This window comes from Lates calcarifer, linkage group LG19 (genome assembly GCF_001640805.2).
Source record: "Lates calcarifer isolate ASB-BC8 linkage group LG19, TLL_Latcal_v3, whole genome shotgun sequence".
NCBI lineage: Eukaryota > Metazoa > Chordata > Actinopteri > Centropomidae > Lates > Lates calcarifer.
In genome coordinates this window covers 23,285,009-23,309,611 of record NC_066851.1, presented here as the reverse complement: position 1 = coordinate 23,309,611, position 24,603 = coordinate 23,285,009, and the positions used below count along the sequence as shown (strand labels likewise).

Below are 24,603 nucleotides of genomic sequence, written 5' to 3'. Positions count from 1 at the left end.
TAAGCGCGGCCACGATACGTTGTGACATCTTGAGCACGTTTATTGTGCGTGCGCGCCGGAACTACCGTTACCTTCAAGTGCTTCTACCAAACTCAAACGTTTAGAGAGTCGAGTCTTAATGCACTCAAAGCTCAGTCAAGTATCCACAATAACCATCGTCCTGGAAACAGTAAACCTCTAAAATGCAGTGGAATGGAAGTAGAAAGTTGCATGAAAAGTACATCAAAATAAATACTACTTGAGTCGGTGCATTTAGTTACATCCAGAACATTACAAATAATAAGAAGAAACCCAAGAAGTTGGCTGACGAAAATTGCTAAATTTCCGACAGTACGTGAACGCAACGGGGAAGGCGCGCGCTCCCCTGACGGCTCCACAGATCTGTCATTTACAGGAGACGCTCAGATAGCGGGACACTGAACGCGACCGGACCGTGTCGAACAAGAACCGTCCAGTCCGGTTTATCCGTTACCGTCCAACTGAAAACGGTATTTTTTCTTTTTTGAAAAAACACCAGTTACCGTCATAACAACTTGTTGTGTTTTAAAAACGATTCGGGATTCACTTCTGAGCGGCACTCTGCCGTGATGCACGGGTTAGCCAGCTAACGTTAGCCGGAAAACTAGCATCCACTGTTGGGAGAAAGTAGCGGAGTCCGAGCTCCTTTTCTCGGCTGTGTGTGGGCGATTAAACCGGAGTAAACATGGGGAAACGTGACTGGTTCGTGGAGCCGTTCCGCTATCTCCAAGACCCCCACCTTGTCGCCCGCTTTCAGCAGATGTGTGGGGTGCGCGGGACGTTTTCGAGAACCGCCTGCCCTGGTAGCATCGCCACCAGCAGCGGCAGCAGCAAGGAAGAGGACCGGAGCCACTCGCACAACAACGGGGCTTGTCATCATCACATCACCGGGGAAAATGAGAGAGAAAACCTGGCCGTCATTGGAGCTGGAGAGGGGGAGAAAGTACAGACGACAACATCGGACGGTTCGGAAGAGGGTTGCCGGGTCAGCTGTTGCGAATAACCACGGGGAGGACAGTGAAAACGCTCCCCGGAACGGGGCGGTGATGTCCGCAGCGACCGCCGGGGGAGAAACGGTCGGTGTGGGCAGCAACGGCCGCTCGCTCGCCGGGGCTACAGCCGCGGGTCAGGGCGGCAGCAGCAGCAGCGCAGCCGGGCCGGACTTTTCAGGGGCTAAAGAGTTAAATGGGAGCGAGAACAGCGGTGAAGACCCGGGTTCCGCACGGAGCAGCACGGTGAAACCCCTCCGCAGAAACTCTCTAACGGGCGACGCCGGGCAGGAGTTCCTGATCGAGAACCGGTTCTTGTACTACCTCTTCACTTTCGGAACCGAGCTGGGCAACGAGCTCTTCTACATCACCTTCTTCCCCTTCGTCATCTGGAACTTGGACGCCTTCGTGGGCAGGAGGCTGATCATGGTCTGGGTCTGGGTCATGTATCTGGGACAGTGCACCAAGGATGTGTTCGGTTGGCCCCGGCCCGCCTCACCGCCTGTGGTCAAAGTGGAGATGTTTTACAACTCGGAGTACAGCATGCCGTCCACACACGCCATGTCGGGCACAGCCATCCCCTTCTCCCTGTTCTTCATGACCTACGGCCGGTGGGAGGTACAGTAAATCCGTCTTAACACACCCAAGTAGCTGGTAAAAATTTAGCAGAAGGAGAAGTGTTCAGGAGCCACTTCTCTGATTTTCACGAAAGAAACTGAGAAAGTTCCCCTTGTGATGTTTCACAACATTTGCCTCTATTTGCCAGTTTGTCCTTGTTCCATTCAAGTGATCCTTAAGGTTCACTTGAGAACAAAATAAACAGTAAGCAGTGGGGTGAAACTTCACTGGGGAACTAAAGTGCATCCGTGAAAACTGCAGTAACACCTGCTGCTCACCCTGTCCCTCCTTCTGGGGGCTGACCAGTGTAAAATAATATTAAACCTTTGTCCAGTATGTAACCTGTATCTCCATTATCTCAGCTATCAAAAGGCTGATTATCTATCTGATATGCACATAGAAATCATTAAAAAAAATGATTGCTGCATACATTAAGTTATGCTTCAATACTTGGTTAAACTTTATTTTAAAGGATATCCAGGTGTTAAACCTATAGCTAGTAACATCTGCCTGAGTATTTTCTTCCTCACAGGTATAAGAAGGCTGAACTTGATCCTGCAGAGATGCACATTTACATCCACAGTGTTACTTTCACCCACTCAGCTTTTACTCTTTTGCTCAAAGCCACTGTGCCACTTGCTGGTTTGGGGTCAAACCTGTAATCTACTGTCCTACAGGGCATGCTTCTCCCACACCCTCCCCAACTGCCAGCCAGGATCACTGGGACTTTGCCCTCTGAGGTCAAGTCAGGTCAAGTCAGTTTTATTAATTTGGTGCCAAATTGTAACAGAAATGATGCCTGGGTGGGTTGGATTGAGGCTATGCCCAAAAAAAGGCGTTTTAAGATGATCTCAGTCCAAACAAGAGTTTTAGTTCCATGTCAGAAATAATCTCCTGTCCATACTAACACCTGAAAACATATGACTGGACCACTCATGTATGTGTTGAGCAGGATTGTGGGGCCAGAAGGTTTTGTAATCACAGATCCAGAGTCTGCAGCAGTACCTGCAGACAGCAACAGGTAGGGAGAGATGAGAAAGAGCAAATCTACAGGAGAGAGAGAAGATGTCGCGTTAGTAACATGCTTTTATGGCAGGAGAGGCAGAGGAGCTTAGGGCATCATGGGAAGGCAGAAGACAGAACCTGCAAAATGAGGCATACTGCACAACCACCAAAAGCTGAAGCACTGCACTAATCTGCCTGCAGGCCTGCTGCTTTCTGTTCAAGTCATGGTAACTGAGGTTGGTAAAGTCGTATAGCTCCAGGTATCCAGCATCAGCCACCAGTAGTTTCTCTTCTCGATTCATCCGATCAGACTATGGGGAAAAAATGCAAATAACATCAGGCACTTTGAGTTGAAGTTTCGTCAGCTCAAAGCTTTGAGGGTGGATTAGCAGCACACAAAAAACACTTAGTGCCCATAGAAAATGACTGGAAAAAGACAGCTCTCACTGCAAAAACCATGTCGTATCTGATCGGGGCCTGACTGGATCAACTTTGCCTCGAACCGTCCTGGAAGCTTCAGCCATCCAACTATAAGCTTTGAACAATGGTTCCACAGTAGAAGAGCTGAAAGCTCAGGAGCCACCGCTCAGCCTGCATTTCGAGAGGGCTGTGTTCTAGGGAAGTAATAGGATACTCCGAGCTCTTTAAGATGTGATGGCGCCTGACTGTTAAGGGGTTTGTAGGTGAGGAGGAGGATTTTAAATCCTATTCTGGATTTTACTGGGAGCCAGTGCAGAGAAGCTAATTTGGGAGAAATATGATCTCGTTTCCTCTTTCTTGTCAGCACGCGTGAAGCAGCGTTCAGGATCAGCCCGAGAAGTCGTTCCTCTGAAGCTTTTTAACAATTAATGAGCAGTTAGCTCAGTGGATACAGTGACAGCATCAGGGCGGCTGTACAGCTGTATGAGCACATTTGTTGACCGTTGCTTCTTGTACTAAAATGAAATCAAGCTCATTGTGGATACAGCAAGACTAAAAGTCTACAGCCAGTCTGGTGTAAAACACAATACACAGCAGAAAATAATATTTTTAGCTAGGTTAAAAATGTCAGCAGCAATTTTAATAATTGATTGATCATTTAATTCATATTTTAGGGCAAAAATCACTTGCACATTGGGGGTTTTGCAGACATTTTATAGGCCAAACGATCATTGATTAATCAAGAAAATAATGAGTGGATAATTCAAACATAATCATTAGTTGCAGCCTCAATCCTCTGTACGGTGGCTGTTTTTAGCATTTCATATCCTAATGTGTGGCTAAAGATTTCAACTTTCTCAGCTTCTCCCAGTGAAGCACCCTTTTCCCACTTTAGAGGAGATCTGTTGAATAGTCCATAAAAACGAATCAAATAATCCTAAATCACTGGAATAACATTCCATGCAGGAATTTTCTTTTAACAAGCCACTCTCTGTTGTTCTTTCCTCCTTTCCCTCCTATTCACTCAGTGAACAACACTCTATTGTGTCCAGTCTGTAAAAACCAACAGAAGGTCTGTGTAGTTCACCTCTATTGTCTCTCTGTGCATCCACACAGTGAGGAACATGAACAACAATCTGCAGGAAGTCCATTTGTTTCTTATAGAGCTGAGGGACGAGGCAGACTCGACCAATGTGTGGACGTATTATACAAGAAGTGTGGAAAGTGTCAAATATTTAAAGAGTCTTCTCTGGATTGAAGAGTATTTAATCCTCTCGTTCTAGCATTTAGCACTCGGGGTTGAAGAACTGGAGTGGTGAGCAGAAACAAGTGAAGAAACAGGGCATACCACTCGTGGTGTGTGTAGTTAACCCCGTGCCCCAGTTGACCCTTCTCTAAGTCCCACCCCTTGAACGCAGACTGGCCAATCATAGCGTAGCATCGGCTAGCTCCGAGAACTATACAGCTGTGCTTGGTCCTCAGGGTTTTGAAATGTAAAATACACAGGATCCCTGTGTTGCTTTTTTTTAAAATCACAGCAGGCGAGAGCAGAGGTGGGATTGATTTACGACCCTCTGCCTCCCCGTCTGTCTGCCAGAGGAGGAGATAAGAGAGCCGACCCCTGACCGAGGAGTGTGGGATTCCGAGATAAGACCCATTTAGCGTCTGTATCTCTCTCCTTTCTCCTTACTGTCACAAAAGGTCTCTTTCTATTCGTCGGCCTGAACTCGGAAAACACGATACGAAGTGTATCGTTCCCCCAAACCCTCCTCTGCGTGGTTTGTTTGGACAAATCAGCCTCTATTCAAGGTCTTGAAATACAAACAGTCGTCCTGCTCATGTGGAGCACCAGATAAGATGTTGACCTCTGTCTCACTTTTTCAATCTGACTTTTCTCTCACGTTTATTTTGGTCTGAAAATGTCATTTTCAACTTTGCCCTAACTGGGATTTTAAGAAGTGCTGACAGAACTGCACCGACATACGTCTTCTGCCACTGCACCTCCATTTAATTACATAAGTGGATCTATTTAACAGGATAAAATGTTATGGATGGCTACCTTCTGTCCTAAAGGAGTGTCCTTTGCATGTTACAGATGTCAAATGCTGGCACCTCTGTATTCTCTGAAGGCTCATCATCGTTATCCTCCTGCACTGAGAGCACATGGAAGCACCAATGCAGTTTATAGATTAGATTTTGGTTTATGGTCCAGCCCACGTGGTCATGTACAACACGTCCACACAGTCAGGTCATAGTTTTTGTTGAACAGGTTTATTACTAAACAAACTCTGACTAGATAGGAAGTGTTTTTTGACACACGCAGGCTGAGTGAGTGAATGAGTACTGATACTGTTTTAGCACCTGAAACAGAGCTCATACAAAGTTTCTCCCAAATCCCACAGCAGATGAATTGACCTCTGACAGAGATCATTTCATCTTTGGCCTTAATGCAGTGTCATTGACTTGATCTGACGCACTGCTGCCATCGTTTCCTCTGTCTCTCAGTCTGATTCATGATTCATTAAGAGCTGTCATTTATCGCTGACTTGCTTTGGTGTCATCACTTTGGTGGAAATACTGTGTAGAGAGATGATGAGCAGTTTTGTTCTTAGTCTTGAAGGAGCATAAAACATTTAAAGTCACATTTTCCCTGTCAAAGTTTCAATAATACACGAGGATTCTTTCCACAAGGTTTTCCATGTAAATTATAACTTAGGAAATCTCTCAGAGGGGAGGCACAAAACTCCTTTATCAGACTGCAGTAGCTTCACTTATATAGGACATTTGGTACAAAGACTGCAGCTCAGAGTGCCTTACGTGCAAGTGACAAAGTCAGAACAGCTCGACAAAGTTAAACAAAAGATCTCTAAAAACAGAGACAGAGGAAAACCAAAGTTTGAAGGCCTTTGTTTATCTGTGATGGTGAAACATCAGATTTCCACACAGTCAGAAACCGTGAGGGAGAGAGTCAGTAGCTCTCCTCTTGACTTTCAGGGGGCAGCTCTACTAGTTTTAGTAGCTTAATTGAACTTTGAATGTGCATAGTGTTGGAAAGGATGATAACACTCACTGTGCAGATTCATATGCAACAAGCAGAGGAGTGAACATTGAGACATGTGACTTGGACTCTAGTCAGCCACCACAGTCTTTTAACTAATGCTCCCCAAACCCAAAGGTTAAAGTTCAGGTTCAGCTCTTTATTTTTCTGATTAAGGTTGTAGTTTGAACCAGTCTAACAGCAGCTGGTCGTGTTATATAAGAAGGAGTGAGGTTCTTTTGGCAAAGCACAGCAGATAAATACAGAGTGGTGATGGTCGCTACGGAGTTACTGACACGCATGTTGTTAATGCAGCAACCTGTGCAGATATGTTGGTGATGTCTTCAGAGAGGAAAGGTTTGTGCTTTTCCTCCTCTGCTGCTCACTGCTGAGGTTTCCTGCTGATTCTCTGCCTCGGCCCGACTTGTCCGAGCAAACCAGGAATGTTTGGATTTGGATGGGCTGCAGTCAGACGGTCCTCCTCCCATCCCACCGCCCTCCTCCAGCTCCGACAGTAACTGGAGCCAGATGTGTCTATGGAAGATAATCGAAAGAGTGAAGTAAGAGAGAAGATGAGGCACAGAAAAGAGAAGTGCAGGGAGAGGCGAGGAGGAGATGTGAGGCAGGAAGCAGAGAAAAGATTAGACTATATAGTAGATGAGAGGAGATTAGACAAGATGAGACTGGAGGGAAAGAGATGGAGAAGGAGAGAAGTGGTTTGGGGCAAGGAGAGGGGATTAATGAAGAAACATGAAGGGGAGAAAATGATAAAAGAGAGCAAAGAGAGGCCTGGAGAGGAAGATGAGAGGGTGTGAAAAGAGGAGCTGAGGAACAGAGTGATAGAAGACAAATTAGAGCAGAGGAGGGAAGGATGGAGGAGATACAAGAAAATGGGAAAGTCTGATGAAGAGAGCATCAGTTTCTTAACCAGCAAAATAAAGAATCGTTTATTTGTTCCTTTATAGTCTTGTTGTGTTGTCCCCTGAAGCCAGAACAGAAAACATGGTGGTAAACAGGCTTTGTGTGAGACTTCCTCTCCCGAGCAGGAACATTAGGCGGGAACACGATGGCTTTTCCTGCAAGCATGAATGAGTTTAACAGTATAGTTGTTTCCTAACTCCAATCCTGAGTTGTACATTGTGTTTTCATTCAAATTGCAGATGAATATCAACCCAGAGTCTCTTTGGTTGCATTCAAAAGGCGGAAAAGGGCCTTATATGATGTTGGTTTCTCTTAAAAGAGCTGCAGTTATAATTTTTATGACAAAGACAGAGGAGTGGCCCGTTTTCCATTGACATCTTCCATAATACTGTCAGATTCATGTGCAGAAATGAAGTCCCAGTGACTGCTGCAGCAGCTGTTTGTATGTTCAGAGAGAGATATACCATAAAAATGAGTTAGTATGTAGAGTTAAGATATAATGATATTAGAATTGCACATAAAAAGAAACAGTCTGGACCTCTAGTTGGTATTTGAAGCTGCAAACGTGTGAAGTTGCATTCACTCCTTCAACCTACTGTAAGAGCAGTTTATAAGTAATTAGGTCAGAGCTCAGTCTTTTGCTGTGGTTTCATCTTCCAGCATAAGAAGGATATTCACAACTTAGCTTGTGCGTAGCCTCAAACCCAGACTAGTTTACATCTTGGCCGTGTTGAAAGTCAAACACAGCACACCCTGGGAGCTGTGTGGTTTGTGTGTGTGTGTATGTATGTGCAGTATATGTCGCTTTAGGGAGCAGCAAACCCTACGCTGAGGCTAACAGTCAATAGGCAGTGTGAATAGAACCACAAGCCACACAAAAAACACACCATGTCTATAAATCTGTGCACGAGGCGACCGCCGCAGCACCGCCGCAGTCGCAGTCCTGAAGCTAGAGCGAGCGTGCAAACACGGCCGTGGGACCCAGTGACACAAGCTCTGTTTGCACACGGACAGAGGACGCTGTTTGGACAACATGTCCGCACATGGTTCCCCCCCCTGACCAACGGGCGGCTGCGTCTGACCCAACTTCACAGCTAATCCACACACATAAAGACGCCTGTTTCTCAACCAGTCTCCCTCTGCACTGACCTCATTTTTGAAAGAGGTCTCAGAGTTTATAATTGACACTCTGAAGTGAAGCCCTGTGGTTAGAGAGACACCTGTAAGAAGAGTCTCACAGGAGTCTCACTAAATGTAGCCCGTCAGTCGCACATTGTCTGATGCAACAGCCTTTGAACAAGTGTGTTATGTCCTTGAGTAAAGTGCTTCTGCCTGCTGACTCTGGGTCTGTGTAATTGCACAATTATTGTGGGGAATGTGAGAGACTGAACGTCAAAGTGTAAAACGCTAACTGATGCTCAAAATTAGTTTCAGGTGCTTTCAAATAGAAAACAGGTAAGAAAAGAAGTAACAAACTTCTTTTAATACAGGTTAGTTTGTTTATTAGGAATGAAGGTTAATGTTAGCATGCTAACATGCTCTCAATGCTATCAAGCTGATGTTTAGGCAGGTGTAATGTTTGCCATGTTCATCATCTTAGTTTAGCATGTTAGCATGCTAACATGGTTTGGTGGGAGTTTTGCAGGTATTTACACATAAACCACATTAGCTCTGCAGCTGACTGTTATTTATTTGTCCTAAAGTCCTTAAAAAACACTAATAGTAAAGTGAAACTGGTTTTATTTACTTTTCCGTTACACACACGCTGTGAACTCAGACGTGCCTTTAGGTAAATGCAGGTAAATTTTAGCTGTGGTTAGTTTATCTGCATCACAAATATCTACTGTACATTGGCAGATAAGCAGCCAGCTCTGTGTTTGAGCTGGAGTTCAGCAGCCTCCATTGGCAGTATGTACAAAACTGCTTTCTATGTTTTTATCCATTAGGCTAATGCAGGTTGTAAATTGGTTCATATATGTCTTTGTTTCTTATTAGTGGCTGAAGCAGTAACAGTAGCAGAGTGGCAGATAACATGTAGAAATACACATAGAAGGCCGACAGGCAGAGTTCATGGAGTGCAGCTGGAGTATCTTTAACGTGACGCCTGCATGTTGTAACTGAGAGACTATTTTCTTTGTGTCCTCTTTCCTGTGTACTTTGACCCTGCAAACCTCAAAGCAACATTTCAGTTACAAATCAGTGCTGGTGCCTTAAAAAGCCGAAGGCTGGAGGTCTGGGAGTCACAGCGGTGGTGTGGAATCTGTCGTGTTAACTCTGGTGTGTGAGAGGAAATCTGAGCTATCTCAACACACAGGAGCCACAATGAAGACAACAAAAGGCTTTGAGCAAGTGTGCAAACCTCAGCAGCACACTCTCTCATCTGTCATCTCTTTCTGCTGAGCAGTCACTCATTTTCTCTTTTCTCCTCCTCTTCGTGGCTGCACTCACACTGCAGATCTGCATGCTAAGTCCTGAACTGCTGCTCATATACAACTTTTTTAGATGGGAAGTGGTTTTTAAAATTAAATGCCAAATTTCACCTAATTTTAGTTTCTTGATTGTGAGAATTTGGTGATTTTATGTGACGCTGCATCTGAAGGTTTTGGAGTTGATTGGACAAAACAAGCAATTTGAGGATGTCACCTCGGGTTAAGTAAACTGTGATGGATATTTCTGATTGGTATCAGCCTGAATATTGACCATAATAAGTGATTAGTATTGGCCCTGACATGACTGCTGTTACTTTGTCAGTGTCATTACAAAATTCTGTCTCTTAGATTCATTCACTCAGTTTTTGGTGCCACAGCAATCCTGCCTCATGTTATCTTGCATTAAAATCACAAACTGGCAGCTGGATGTCAGTGTTTTTTGGTTTGTGACTTTTGTTTTCCTTTGGTTTTCCTTTCTTTGTTGCACTTCTGTGTTCGTCGCGCTGACAGTCCTCAAATATACACCACTGACACTTCAGTGACGTGCGATCGACTCGCTCATTTCAGCGTTGTATCATCTTGTCTCGGCTGCACTGAGCCGAGCGTTGAGTTACACGGCACATACCGGTCTCACAGCTCTGGATCTGATTTTCAGTCACATGTGCTTTGGATCAAAACTGAGGAACAGTGACTCACCGCAGCTTTTTACAGTTTACACTGATTAGAAAACAAATAATCTGAGTCACATGAGGAAGAAAGAATCTGACTTTGGACACTTTAAAGCTGCAGTGTGAACCCAGCTGTCAGCTCTGTCCCTCCCTTCTCTCTTCGCCACAGGCCAAGTCCATCTGATAAGGAAACAGCAGAAGTGCTGAAATATTTATGATGTCCTCTGAGTTCAGTCCAGTACACATTAGCAGATAATCAGACCCACTGCCTCACTGCAACATTTAATCAAGGCGTGTTACAAACTGCACACTGGCCAAAGTGTAGCTGAATGTAACAGCCAATTATTTTATGATCGTTTAAGGTCAGATTAATCAATACGATGATTGTTATGTTGTCTTTGACGCAGCGACTCGTTAAGTAGAGTTATGTGTTGTGTAATGTAAAACACAGAGAGCAGATTAAAGGCAAACAGTACAAAGCAGAGTCAACTGAATATGGATTTCAGCCACAACATTAAAACCACCTGCCTAATTCTGTGTAGATCCCCTTCGTGTCACCAAAACAGCGCTGTCCTGTCTGGGTGTGGACCCTGGACCTCTGGAAGCGTCCTGTGGTGTCTGGCACCGGGTGTCATGGCAGCAGATCCTTTGGGTCTGGGATCTGGGGAGTTTGGAGGCCAGGTCAACACCCTGGGCTCTTTGTCATGCTTTGTGAGCCATTTGTGGCAGGGTGTATTGTCCTCTTGGGGAAGGCCGCTGCTGCTGGGGGGTGCTGTTGCTATGGGGGGGTGTGTGCTTGGTCTACAACAATGTTTAGGTGGGTGTTGCGTGTCAAATTAACACCCAGATAAACGAAAGGACCCAAGTTTTCTTAGCAGAACATTGTCTGTCGAAACAGTGAAAACTGATGGCGTTCAGGTTGTGTTATGTCCTGAAGGGTCCAGTTTACATCTAAACACTGCACACTCTGCCATGTTTACAGTCAAAATGTTCTCTTGCTCTGTCTGCTCTGCACCTGAGGTTTCAGGTTTCAGGTTTTGCCGGTATTTACACATTGGACCATTATTCCTTTCAAATTTGTGACGCAGCAAATCTACCTTTCCTGTTGTGTGCTTGAATCTTGGATGTTAGAGAAGTGCAAAGACATGTCACACTTCAGTAGAGGAGTGTGAAAACAGGTCTCTAGTGGAAAACTCTGCACAGACAGATACAGATACAACTCAGTATAATCACAGTCAGACATTTCAGGATGTATAAACATCTGTAATCTTCCAAACAGTGCAGGTGTGTCATCTCGTGTCTCCTTTCACCTCCACAGTACCCGTTCACACTGGGCTTCAGTCTGGCTCTCTGCTGGTGTCTGCTGGTCTGTGTCAGTCGGATCTACATGGGAATGCACTCAGTCTTGGTAAGTCTGATCTCACACACACACACACACACACACACACACACACACACACACACACACAGATGGTGCCAGTGTTGCCACCTGCAGTGTCAGTGTGGTCTCATCCTCTCTAATTGAAAACGATAGGTGGCGTGTAGGAAACAGGATCTGAGCAGCAGTCACCTCAGCGCCAGAACTGGTCCAGCATCAGGTTCTGGACTTAAGCTGCTTAAATAAATAAAAAAAGGAAAAACTGAGATGTTCCAAAACTTGTCAGACAAGACTGTACAGTTGACTTTGCTCCACTGGTGTCTGGTGTCTCACTTTTCACCTCTGATTTGTTGTGGTTGTAGGAAAAGGCAAAGTCATCAAATAACCTTATCATTGTTGGTAATTTTGGCATCTACAGAGCACAATCCAAAATACCTCCATGATATCACATGACGGCAAAGTCCAGAGTTCGGTTTCCAGCTGGGGGACCTTTGCTGCGTGTCAAACAGTCAGTGTGTCAGAGCAAGTGTCAAAATGATCTCAACCCAGGATTCACGCTGCGGGTTTCTCTGAGCTTTCAGCCACATCTCACAGTCAGTGACTGAGCTTCATCAGCTGATATGGAGAGGTTAAAAGCCCTGAAACAGTTAGTTAGTGGATCTGGAGTTTGAGGTCATTACCAGCCCCTGCAGGACTCTCAGCAAACCTTGTATTTGGTGTGTGTTTTTGCAGCTTTGTGCAAAGAGAAATCACAAACCAAATAGTTTGTATATTGTCTGACTTAAAAAAAAAAAAAAATTTAAGTTTACTAAATTTACTTCCCTTCAAACAAGCTTTGTTTTATATAAATTTGTATCTGAACGATGATGTTTTTAACAAAAAAGTTGAATTTCATAGTTAAAATTTTTTAAAAATCACTGAAAAGTTCACTCTTAGTGTTTTTGCACCGGAGACTTTCCACATCACACTTGTTCAGTAGTGGACTGTGATTGAGACCTGTTGGTACGTCCAGGTGTTAAACTCAGATTTAAGGAGAGCATACAGAAACTTTGCCCTTTCAGCAGGTGGATGTGACGATAAACTGCACACATCCATCTGCACAGCGAAGCTCAGACATCAGAGTAAGATCACTCTCTGAGCGTAGGGGGATTTTAAAGTGTAAAACAAACTGTCAGTCTTTGTGGTGTTACTTGTGTGGTGTGATTAGCAGGCAGGGTGTGAAACAGGAAATCTTTCCTCTCGCTGATTTTAAGCAGGAGGTGGAATCTGAACTCAAAGACTCCAAACAATGGTTTTTCTGCCTCAGACCACTGAGTTTCTGTTCCAGCTGCTCACTAAAATTACTTCATCATCCAGTTTTATCTGACTTTTCGCTTTTGTTCTGGGTGTTTTAATCTGTGCACAGAGCAAAGTTCATTCATGCTCGTTGGTAAATGTGCAAAGATAATGAAGGAAACAAATTTGGTTTTGCATGAAAATATAAGCTTCTTCTTTTGCTCTGTCGTCTCTGAGTTTGCATCACGTCTCCAACATGCTAAGGCCTGTATACGTCTGTGTGTAGTAAGAGAATAAAAGAAAGCATCTCACAGTTTTCACTGGAGAACTTGAGGAAAATTCGTACCTGCAAAAACTTGCCCCTGCATCTTTCCTTTTATCTGCTGCTCTCACGTTAGCAGATTGTTTTGCCGACGGCAGGGCTCTGACTACAGGTACTGTCACGAAACACATAATCCAACACCAGTGGGTGGGTGTGTTTACCTCAGCTTTCCCTACAGCATTACAGTAAAGTCTGCCACCCCCCCTCTGGCTGCGAGAAACTGAGGAGGTCGATTTTTATGATTTATAAGTTATTTTAAGGAAGTACATGTTCTGTTAAATAATTCAAACAGTCACCACAGATTTTTCTGTGGGTTCCTCTGTCCACATGTCGGTCACATTAACCTGGTTTGGGGTAATTTCTCTCACTGGTAAAGTGATGTCAGTCTCGCTGCGCTGTTGGGGTCGGGCCGTCTGTCGTCAGGGCAACAGTGTCCGTGGTCATGGCTGTGTCACGGTGATGGATGGATGGTGGCGTGGGACCAGCAGACATTACAGCACGCTGGCTGTCCTCCCAGATAAACATTAGAAGGTACTTCCACATCACAGACTCTTTTAAGGGCTTTCTGCGGCTGCCCGCAGGTGGTGTCCTCCACCTCAGGAACCACACACACATCTGTCAGCCTACATCCCTCTGTATCTCACCACAACACTCTGCTCCCTCTGCGATCATCTCAACAGAAAGAACAGTCAGGTTTTCTCCTCAGACAAACAAGACCTGGCCTAGAAAAGCATTAAGATGATTAACTCGGCAGTTAATTAGATTTCCAACTCACAGTGAGTAAATTATAGGACGCAGGTCTGAGTCATCTCCGGCTGAACAACTTGAGGCTTGATTCTTCGCGGCTCATCAGATTGAAGTGCATCCATAGCACCGACAACGCCACAACTGTCTGTGAGAATCAGACGCTTCAGCTCCTTATTGCCTGAGAGGGAGTTTGTCACTGTGATTATGGTTTTGACAGTGAGGCAGAGCTTAAATCCTCATGCATTGGCTGTTTCATGGAGTGTTCTATTCATGAGTCTCTTAAGTGGTTAGTCTCCTCCATCATAACGTCTCTGGTAATATGATGTGTATGTAGCAGGTGTTCTGAAAACAAGAATCTGCTCCCAAGTTGATCTGAAGAGTTCTCCAGGGTCAAACTAGACCCTGATACTAACTCTTCTCAAGGTTCTTGGCAGGTACGTCGCTTTAAGCATCTTGGAGACGTCGCCACAGTATTTCTGTGGATTCAGGCTGTCTCAGTGTCTTCTCTTTCTCCCAGACTGACTCCATGATGGGCTCTGTGGGGGCCAGGCCATCTGCTGCAATCTGCTGTGGTAAAAATGTCTTACATTTAACCAAGATTTAAAACGGTTGCCGCTCTGTAAAATGCAACACCTGCTGTGGGTTTATAATTTGAAACAAAAGTTGATCTTAAATCTACATTTAAGGACATTTTGATTCTGAGGATGTAGCGTTGTTTGCTGTTGTTGACTGACAGTCAGGATCGTTTAACCACCTGTTTCCTTCCTACAAAGTACTTCTACTGTTTCTTCCTGTGACAGTTTGTACTCCACATGTTCCTCTCCTCTCCCTCTGACTCTGCCCTTTCCTCTTCCTCCTCCTCCTCCTCCTCCTCCTCCTCATGGTCCTGCACACAACCCAGAGAGCATGAATGTGACCACTCGTGGTTGTGTCAGACAGTCTAGATAAAATCATCCGTCTGTAACCCAGAAACTCCCGCCGCTGCTCCTCCTCTTCAGTCGCATGATTGATGTAAATAATGTCTGTTGCTGTAGCAACCTTCACATTACAGACCAGTTGACTTTCCACCACCACTAACCAGTGATGTCAGTTTATCTGTAAGATCTTGACAATCCCTTAAACTCTCATCCTCCCTAAAGTTTCCCCTCAAGTAAGCTCAAATACGAAACCATATTTCTCCACCCTCTGATACAGTGTCACAGAAATATTTGATCTGTATGTTCTTCTTCTAACACTTCAGTTAAACTATGTCATAGGTTTACAGGGTGAAATATTCAAACCAGCATCATTACATCATCTAGGAAAAATCCAGACATCTTGCTCATCATTTGACATCCATTAACCAGACGTGCGTATACTCTGCACCATTAAAAGTATGCTGAATTAGCTTTTAGCAGTGAGGATTGTACAGACAACTCTCACTGGAAAACTGGAGAAGTTAAAAACGTGACGATTCTCAGGCAAGTTCTGAGGTTTTTCCTGTGAATCCTCGGGGGGGTTTATGGATGTTTATTTACAGTGGGTATCTGAGAAAATAGTATCCTGTAGAAGTGTAAGTCACACTGAGTTATGACTCCGAGAAGGAGGAGTGAGAACTGGTTGATAGCATGAATCTCTGACCACTACACTGTTTAAACAGTGATCTCAGAAACACAACATTAGAGCTGGAGTTATATGGGATGGATCGGCCTGTGGGTCGACGTGCAGGCAGCTCATTTCCACCTGATAACACAGTCCGCTGTCGGCTGCACAGTCAGGCCATATGGGGACTGTTGTGTTTCAGGGAGTGGAGCTTGAACACATGGGGAGCCATTAGTGGTCTCCTCTGCCAGGCCCGCCAGGCACTCAATGTGTTCTGGAAATCATCACGCCCAATGAAACTACTTCCTCCTCCTTTGTTCTGCAGGAAGAGCTCGGAGACAAATCTGCTCTGCTGCCGATGATGTTGTTGACATCTGCGGACCTTTTGCCAGACTGCTAGTTGAGCACTTTCACTACAGTCTTTGGTGTTTTTACTTGATTCAGAGGCTCACATTATGAAGTTTGAATGAGAAGTACAGTTGCCAGTGTTTTCTGTGCACCAGCGCAAACATAAATCTCTCTCAGGAAACTGTTCAAACAAAGCAGAAAATTGCAAGTTCATCTAAGACCCAAGGAAATTATATGGTCCTCTGAGGCAAATCACAGCTGCAACAATTAGTCGTCAGTAGCCAAAAATGTGTTGATTCCAGTTTCTCAATTGTGAGAACTTGTTAATTTTCTTGGTTTTACACTAAAGTCAACTGTAGATTTTTGGGTTTTGTGCCGTTGGTAAGTATATTGGTAAGTTTCAGTTTCTCACATTTGAGGATTTCTTGCTTTTCATTTGTTTTCTACAGTAAGCTGCTGGATATCTTTGGGTTTTAGATTCTTTGACATAAAACATGGACATTAACGGTCGTCTGATGCTTTATGTTAGCACACATAAATGCAGCTGCAGCTCTAATTAGTTGATTTGACTTGAGTACATGTTTACATCTCAGGGAGGACAGACTGTGATCATCATTGCTGTCAACTGGTGCACATACTGAACTTTAATGGAAGCTGATAGCAGGATCCATTAAGTCATTATGTGTTCTAGATGAACAACAGGCAGGAGTCACTCTGGGTCAGGCTTTATATACAGGACTATTAGTGGTACTGTTCCCACTGAGGCCTGACAATATACACGCTCATTTATTTTCATTGTAAAGCACTTTAGATAAAAGCTTCTCCCAAGTGACATGTTCTGTGTTGTTCCCTCAGGGCGCTGTGCCTCGGGCTCGTGCTCTGTCTGGACATTTTTAGACCGGGCAGCTCATTGTTTGAGAGCTCCCTCTACTTCTGTCAGTGGAGGAGAAAATTACAGGCGGCTGAACGCTTTCACTCACTGTGTGTTTGTCATTAAGAGCGAGCGAGGGCTGATAAAAGTTTGCAGCGGCAGCAGTGGTAGCGGTGATAACCTCCTGAGAGGTTTCCTGTCTGTTATCTCGCCGCTGAGTCACCTTTTAAACGCCGGTGCAGTAAAATGTGTCCTTGCTGTGCGCCGTGTGCTGTCAGTGACTCTGCTCGGACACGAGGTCCCGCCGAGCGACAGGCCAACATGTGCCGCCTGCGCTGCAGCTCTGGCGCTCGTAGTTCAGCACGGGTTAATGACTGACTGTGAGATCAGGACTTATATGGACCACAACATGTATTTAAGCAGCCAAATAGATATTTAAACTGTAACAGGACCTTGGTTTCCTGCCATTGTGGCCGTCCAACTCGACTAACCTGCCAGACGCAGCTGAAAGGTCCCAGTGTTTGGCTGGTGGAGGAGCACTGGTGTAAATTTACAGTCACCATCATTGATTTCTTCTCCTGGGAAAGTAGACACTGATTAGATACCTGCTGTGAAGTAAACTCTGCACACACTCTGTACACACACTGCACTGTGCACACACACACACACACACACACACACACAAACTGCGAAATCTTTACAGCAACAAAAACTATTTGAGAACATTTTAATAAACAAATCAAAGTTCAACCCAGCAGAAAGGCTGATAAAGGAAATCCAGTTTCTCACTGGCATGATATTGTTGTGAATATAAGGACATGCAAACAACACAAAAAGACCACATTAATTCATCTCTGTCAGTGTCCAGCATCACACTGTCAAGTGTCTGTTATACAGGGAGATGTGAATGCATGGACACAGTATGGATCTTGTAGGAACAATAAAGACGTTTCCGACTGACTGATTGAATTCCTGGTGTGCATCATTTGAATCAGATGATCTCTTAAGTTTAAATATTTGTTGGTGCATTTCCGTCTGAGGCCTGTTGACAGGAAACAGGAAGTGAGTGAGCTCAGCATGGCAGTGAACTCTGGACACAAACACAAAGGTCATCGCAGCCCTTTATTTATTGACCCGAGCAGCAAACTGACAGCTGGCTTCCTGCCTCTGTATAAGTGGATTTCACCTTTCAGATATATCCTGGACTTTACAGCCGAGGTCGCTGGCTCACTGCCGTCGCTGTGTGAACGTGTGAATGAGAAACGCTTTGGATGAAAACAAAATCTCTGTTTGTCTGTCCCCCAGGACGTCATGGCCGGCGTCCTCTACAGCGTCCTGATCCTCCTCTTCTTCCTCCCGGCCCTGGACCTGATCGATGGCTTCAACCTGACCTGCCGCTACGCCCCGCTCATCATCATCTCCCTCCACCTGGGCCTGGGCCTGTTTTCCTTCACCCTGGACACCTGGAGCACCTCGCGGGGCGATACCGCTCAGATCCTGGGCACGGGGGCCGGCGTGGCCCTGGCCTCCCACGTCAACCACTACCTGGGCCTGCTGCCTGACCCGACACCGGACCAGCTGCCGTTCACCCTGCCCGCCCTCAGCGTGGGTCTGGTGGCCGTGGCCGTGCTGCGGCTCGTCCTGGGCGTCCTGGTGCTGATGGCCACGCGGGCGCTGATGAAGGCCGTCACCATCCCGCTGGTGTGCTGGGTGTCCAGGGTGCCCAGCGGGGACGTGAGGAAGGCCAGGCAGCACATGGAGGTGGAGCTGCCTTACCGGTACATCGTCTACGGGACGGTGGGCTTCAACGTGCTCTTCCTGGTCCCGCTGCTCTTCAGCTACATGCAGCTCTCCTGACTGGATGGTGGCTCACTTCATAGTCAGTTACTGACTAAAACACAGTGAAGTGACCCTCCTCATGTTCACCTAGTGCTGTTATCAGATCAGTTTTGCTACTACTTTTCATCCAGAGCTGCTTTTCTAACCAGAGGCATTTGGTCTGGGCCTGATGAAGGTGAATTAAAGCCTCAGCACTGATCTGGATGCTGCCTTTTTATCAGTTTTCTATCTTGTTTTTCTCCTGTTGGCTCAGAGTAGCGTTCAGGAAGGATGAACCAGAAACAGCTGACTGCTTCTGACAGCTTCCCTGACTGATATCTGAGTGATATCTCTCTGTTCTGTTCTTTAGATTTATTTAAAATTGAATTGAAACTCTCGGCTCGTCCTGATCCCAGGAGAGGCTGCGAGCCGAACATCCACTCCTCCTCTACCAGCTTAATTCATTTTAAAAGCAAAAAGAAAACTTTTTAACAGTGGCCTCTGAAAGACTACAAATACCACTGATTGCTACTGATAGATGACCTGTGTCTCAGTATTTCCATTTTTATTAATGCTATTATTATTAAGAGCTCAGACAAAGAAGCATACAGGTAAGACGACTGAAGAGTCTCCAGCATTTGCACTTCCAGGAACTTGAGGACAAAATGTAGCTTCACAAAGTGTTTTCAGTCTTTTATTAGATGAAGTGTTGAGTAACTCCTTAGAAACATGATGGAAAAATAGCAAATATTCACAATTTGTGATCTAACAAAGCTGACTGATCAGTTATCTGAATCAAAAACTGGAGTTTGACATTCAAACTTTGTGTGGTTCTTTGTCTGAAAGCTTCTTAATATTAATATTTGATCTTCCTCTCCTTTGTCTCACCCCTCAGAGCAATAAGATCCCTGTGATTTTATAATTCCTTATTCCAGTATGGGAGTTTATTCTGATGTGGAAAGGTTCCTCTTCGTCCTTTGTTACCTGTCTAACGAGAAGAGGCAGATTCCTCTGGAACTGAATCCAATTGTTCGAGCGCACATGTACAGTGTTAAAGGGCTCTTCCCACGCTGTCTGCTCTGTTTACTGTTTCAGTCTGTACTCAGAAAACCTGATCATCTGATCTCTGCTCTGAGACTGATCTCTTTTCCTATAAAGCAATGAGAGGGCACATATTTTATAATCCTGAAGGAAGGAACGAAGCGTTTTTCCTGTAAGGACGACGGGAATCTGTCTGTTTGGCTCAGCTTTTTTTATTTTTACACTATAAAACTTGACTTTCAGTTTGATAGCGTGGAGATGTTTTCAATGACATCCATCCACCATGCAGAGGAAAGTCTCCTGTGCTGGAGTTTGATGGGAGGAAGCGGTGGAGATAACGCAGTGGATCGGTGACGGTCGAGAGACAAAAGGAGCTCAGGCAAAAATATATCTCGATTTATAAACCAAGACAGTATTAGACAGAGGTGGAGATGGTCACAGTTTCAAGAATAAAGTTTAGAGATCAGTGTAATTAACATTCCTAAATTTTAGACTGAGATCAGCTTTTCCTTAAAAATACAATCAGGAAACCTTATTTCCCCAGAGGCAGCACAGGTGTTTCAAAAGAACATCAAAACTGTTAAAACATAAAGGATCAGGACTCACCAGCTGTTTCTAAATCCATTATTGTATGGAAACTGTAAAGAACAACTCTGCTCTTTGATTTTAACAGCTATCAAACACCTTTTCAGTCAGAGTGAACTCTTAATGATAATCTACACTGTGAACTTGTAGATATTAGGAGGCGTTTGTCAGTTTGTTCAGTCAACAGAGCAGCAGCTCCACCTGCTAATTACTGGGTGTATATTATTTATCCACAGCTCATCTCAGTGTAAGAACTCGTTTGAGCGGTGCAGCCTGTTTCAGTTTAGTTTTATGTGTCTCTGTAACGAGGCGAGTGTGAAGTGATCAACAGCTGCTGCAGCTGCCTCCTGATCTGAACTGTGTTTTCACTGATAATTATCACCATCCCTGTGATTTAACTGCCAGTAAGAACACACTAGTTAAATATGAGTGAGGGCAGATGGAACAAGTCAGTTATATCATAATAAATTGTAGGTGTTTGTGTAGTGACAGCTGTTAGGGGAGAAAGCCTGTCTCCTCAGCGTCCACGTGGACTTTGACTCCAGCTTCCTCCTGTCGTCCTCCCACACTGCAGCTGAGTCACAGTAGTGAATAAACCCTCTTCAGACCACTAATGCCCCGCTTCAGTCGTCTGGTCGAGGCCTGTAGGACTGGACCAATCTGAACTTTTACTGGAGAGGTTTTTCTTCTTTTGCCCTGTACCTGCTTCAGTACTTTTCTCTTCAGAAGTGACCAAGTTCTCTGGTTCTGTAGGTCGATCACGTCACTGCTGCTGTGGGAACACTGGTAGATTGTAGCCTGTTATGAGATGAAGTTTATTTTGACCATCAGTACTGCAGTGACATGTTTCCCAGCAGCTCAGTGTTGTCCATGATCCACCTGTTGCTCTGCCAGGCAGAGCTGCTGTGAGTGTGGATGATTCAGGAACAATACAATACAGTGTTTTGTCTGAATCTCTGTACTCGAGGCAATAATGACTGAACATCTGGACACAGGCCTGATGTTTCACTCACACAGGGAGAGAAGCCTGCTTCATGTTTTATCCACTGCAGCGGGCAGTTGTGGGTGAAGTGCCTTGCTCCAGCTGGTGTAGCGTTCAGGTGCTGCTGCCCCCTGCTGGCGGCATCTCACCTCTGAACTGAAGACCAACAAAGTCAAGAGAAAAATTAACTTTTCATGAGTCTTAATTTGCCTCGTCAAGGGCAGCAGGTTCAGCAGGAAGCTGTGTTACAAGCTGACCTGTACGTCGTTGCTGTCGTTGTCGTATACGGTACTGTCCTAATGCACTGTTCCCAGAATGCACTGCCCCCATCCCCAACCCACCTCCGAGCCAGACAGAAAGGGTGAAGCTGGTCTGAAATGTTGATCTGAGGTCAGATTTGCTCATTTCCCTCAAATATTAGGAGTCAGGATTAAGGGAAGATGAAATCAAACTGGAGTTTGTTTTTTCAGAATATTAAGATTTGAATAATTTACCTGCACGCTCACAAATGTCTGTGTTTAAATTTGGCAGGTAAAGTTCCATCATTTTATATACTAACAGTAGCTGAGGGATTAGACAGATTTTAAGCCTCTGGAGGAAGATGAAAGAGTTTACAGCACATGTTTTGTTTTCCATATGGAAATTAAGGTAAGGCAAGAAATTTAAAGTACTTTATGTAGAGTATAAAAGGCACAAGATATTAAAGTAAAGACAAGGTAATATAAAGCTTTGTTAGGGCTGGACCTGATCATTGTTATTAACTATTATCTGTTGATCATTTTCTCAATTAACACATTTGTTGTTTGGTCAATAAAGTGTCAGATAATGGCGACAAAAAGGTTCATTAACGGGGCTACTGGCCCTGGAAAAGCAGATTGTTACTTTCTGACCAGATGCATAATTTATAATATTTAAACCACTATTATGAACCTAAACTTGTATCCAACCTGCTCACATTGTCTCAGACCGAAGTAAAACCAAGACAACTCAGATTGACCAGCTTCAGCTCAGAGTTTGTCCGGCTCGTCTCACATCCTGTGGCCTTGTCTCCTGCACGAATATATTTCTGTTTGTTGTAGCATTTTTGTCTGAATGTGGTTTCCTCCCTGTACCAGTGAAACCAGAAGTTTATTCCTGTTGTCTTTTTGTTTGATCAACAAAACACACAACCTCTGTTAACCCTGTGGTGGGATCATGTTTGATGAAACAGCCTGAAAGTGTCAGTGTGAAAAGTTTGATTCCAGAGTCAGAGGAGTAGAGGAGAGAGGAGGAGTCATGAAGCCAAAACCCATCCATGTAGTGATATATGTGAATGAAGCTAGAGAAGTAAATGTTTAAACACATGTTTTTGTGGTATTTATATCCTGACAAACGACGTTTCCTGCAGATGGAGGAACAGTCAGATTGATAAGTGAGATTAAACTAAACTTCCTGACTGTGATGATGATGATAGTTGTGTTTCTATTGTGAAGGCTTTCAGCCAGAATGATAACAGGTTCCACAAGACCACCACCACCCTGATTCAAGTTCACTGGTGTGTATGCGTGTTAGACTGAACTGAAGAAAATGTGTTGGATTAATGGAAGATTTTATTTCATCTGTGGTAATTTAGTTAAAGCAGGGCTGGCCTGATGTGTTTCAGGGGCTGAAATAAGGATTTAAATTTGTTTGTTCAGATAAAAAACACAATTAACTTTACCGGAAACATCTAAATATAAAGTATTTAAACAAATCAAAGTTACTAAATTTACATTTTATTGCAGTAATTTTTCAATGTAACACATTATTTTCTAACTTTATGATTCACTCCCTGATTGTTGTGAAGCATCCCTTAAATTTAAACATTTTAGTTTTTCCAGAATTTGGTACAATGTTCTCTGAAATTTGACATGATCCCAGGATTTGATGAAATGCTTCTGAAGTTTGTCTTAGTACCAAATTTTGTAATTTGGTAGAGGAACAGAATTTATTATGACCCAAATTTTATTTGTTATAATCCTACATGTTGTAATTTGGTTAATTTTAGAATTATAATTAATTTTGTTTAATAATATTAGGATTATAATCCTAAATGTTATTTGCTATAATCACATGTTTTGTTATTGGGTAGAATCCTGATATACTTTTTTGGAATTTTATTTTTATTTCTTAATTTTTTTAGTTTTTTGTCATAATCCACTTTTTGTGCTTTGGTTGAAACTTCAAATTTGATGTGATAGATTCCATAAGTTTAGGTTGTAATCCCAATCTTTGTACTAGTTTTTTTCATAATCCCAAATGTTACAATTTTCTGGTCAAATCTCCAAATTTTCTTATAATTCTGGAATTATTATCCAAAATTTGTCAAATTTTAAAATTTGTTAAAATCTCTAAATTTTTATGCCATAAACCCAAAATTTTGTTAAAACAATGACAGAAATTTTGGTAAATTTTGGTGATTGAAATCTAGAATTTTTTTGTGGGAACCTTTTCGCTCAAATGTCTTTACAGCTGAAGAACACAATCAGGGAGTTTATTGGTAAATACTTAAATTATGATTTTTGAAAAACTAAATACAGGAACCTTTAGAAAGTTAAGATTTTCAGCTCCTCTGTGCCCTCTGGTGGCTGAGACTCCAGCTCTGCTCTCTGCTTCTTTCTGTCTTTTGAGGCATTTCCTTTCTTCTTGAAATACTGAATCTCAGAGAAATTACTTTTTCTATAAGATTATTTCAGACCTTGACCAAATATCCAGTGGTTGAGCTGTGTAGCTGTAGCTCTGTTAGCCTGACTCTGCTCCACGTTTCCCTTTAGTGCCTTTATCGTTGTTCAGGAAGATTCTCATCTTTCATGTGAAAACTCTGGTCCTTACATTTGTTTTTTCTTCACTCTGTCCTGTCGTGTTGCCTTTTGCACTTTGTAGCTGCATAAATGTTTCCCTGTGAGGAGGGAAAATGGAAATAAATGACTAAAAATTCAAGATTTATACCGTAACTTCAAACCAGATGATCATTTCCCACACTGTTGCTCGTTTATAACTGCCTTCACTCAAATTAGCAACAAGTGAGTCACTGTACGTTATTTTATGTTAAAGTTAATTGAATTCAAAGTATTTCATTTTAACCTTTGGACACATTTGGATTCACTGACTGTCCCAAACAAAATATATCCCCCGATTATTTATCTGTTTGGTTTGAGAAGGAAAATGTTCGTGTTTTAAAGGGTTTAAATCCAAAATGGCACAAATCAACCGGAGAAACATAAGTTGATTAATTAAAACATTTGTGTTTGAGTTTGAGAGACTTTCACTCTCAATGATCACTTTGTGTCAGACCTTTCATTTTGGGATTAAACTGCTCATGTCTGTTGTTCAGCCGTGTCCTGATCTGACTGATGTGAACAGTAGAGGACCTTTTATGCAGTTTCACGGTATTTTGTTTTTATATATCTGCAGATTTTATTCTTGGATTTGATCTGATTCAGAATGAGGTTCTGTTTCTGTCTGATTGTTTGTGTGAAATTAACTGCAATAAAAATGATGATAAAATAATGAGCCTGCTGCTCTTGGTTTA

General features: G+C 43.6%; 1 protein-coding gene across 1 annotated transcript; it reads left to right on the top strand.

Annotated features, from left to right (window-relative positions):
- The first annotated feature begins 334 nt into the window (after positions 1-334).
- Positions 335-24,584, top strand: sgpp1b (sphingosine-1-phosphate phosphatase 1b). The gene is made up of 4 exons (XM_051078113.1): positions 335-961; positions 993-1,625; positions 11,424-11,513; positions 17,933-24,584. Exons 1-4 carry the CDS (start codon positions 704-706, stop codon positions 18,482-18,484), a joined length of 1,533 nt encoding a protein of 510 aa, XP_050934070.1. The 5' UTR covers positions 335-703; the 3' UTR covers positions 18,485-24,584.
- The last annotated feature ends 19 nt before the right edge of the window (positions 24,585-24,603 follow it).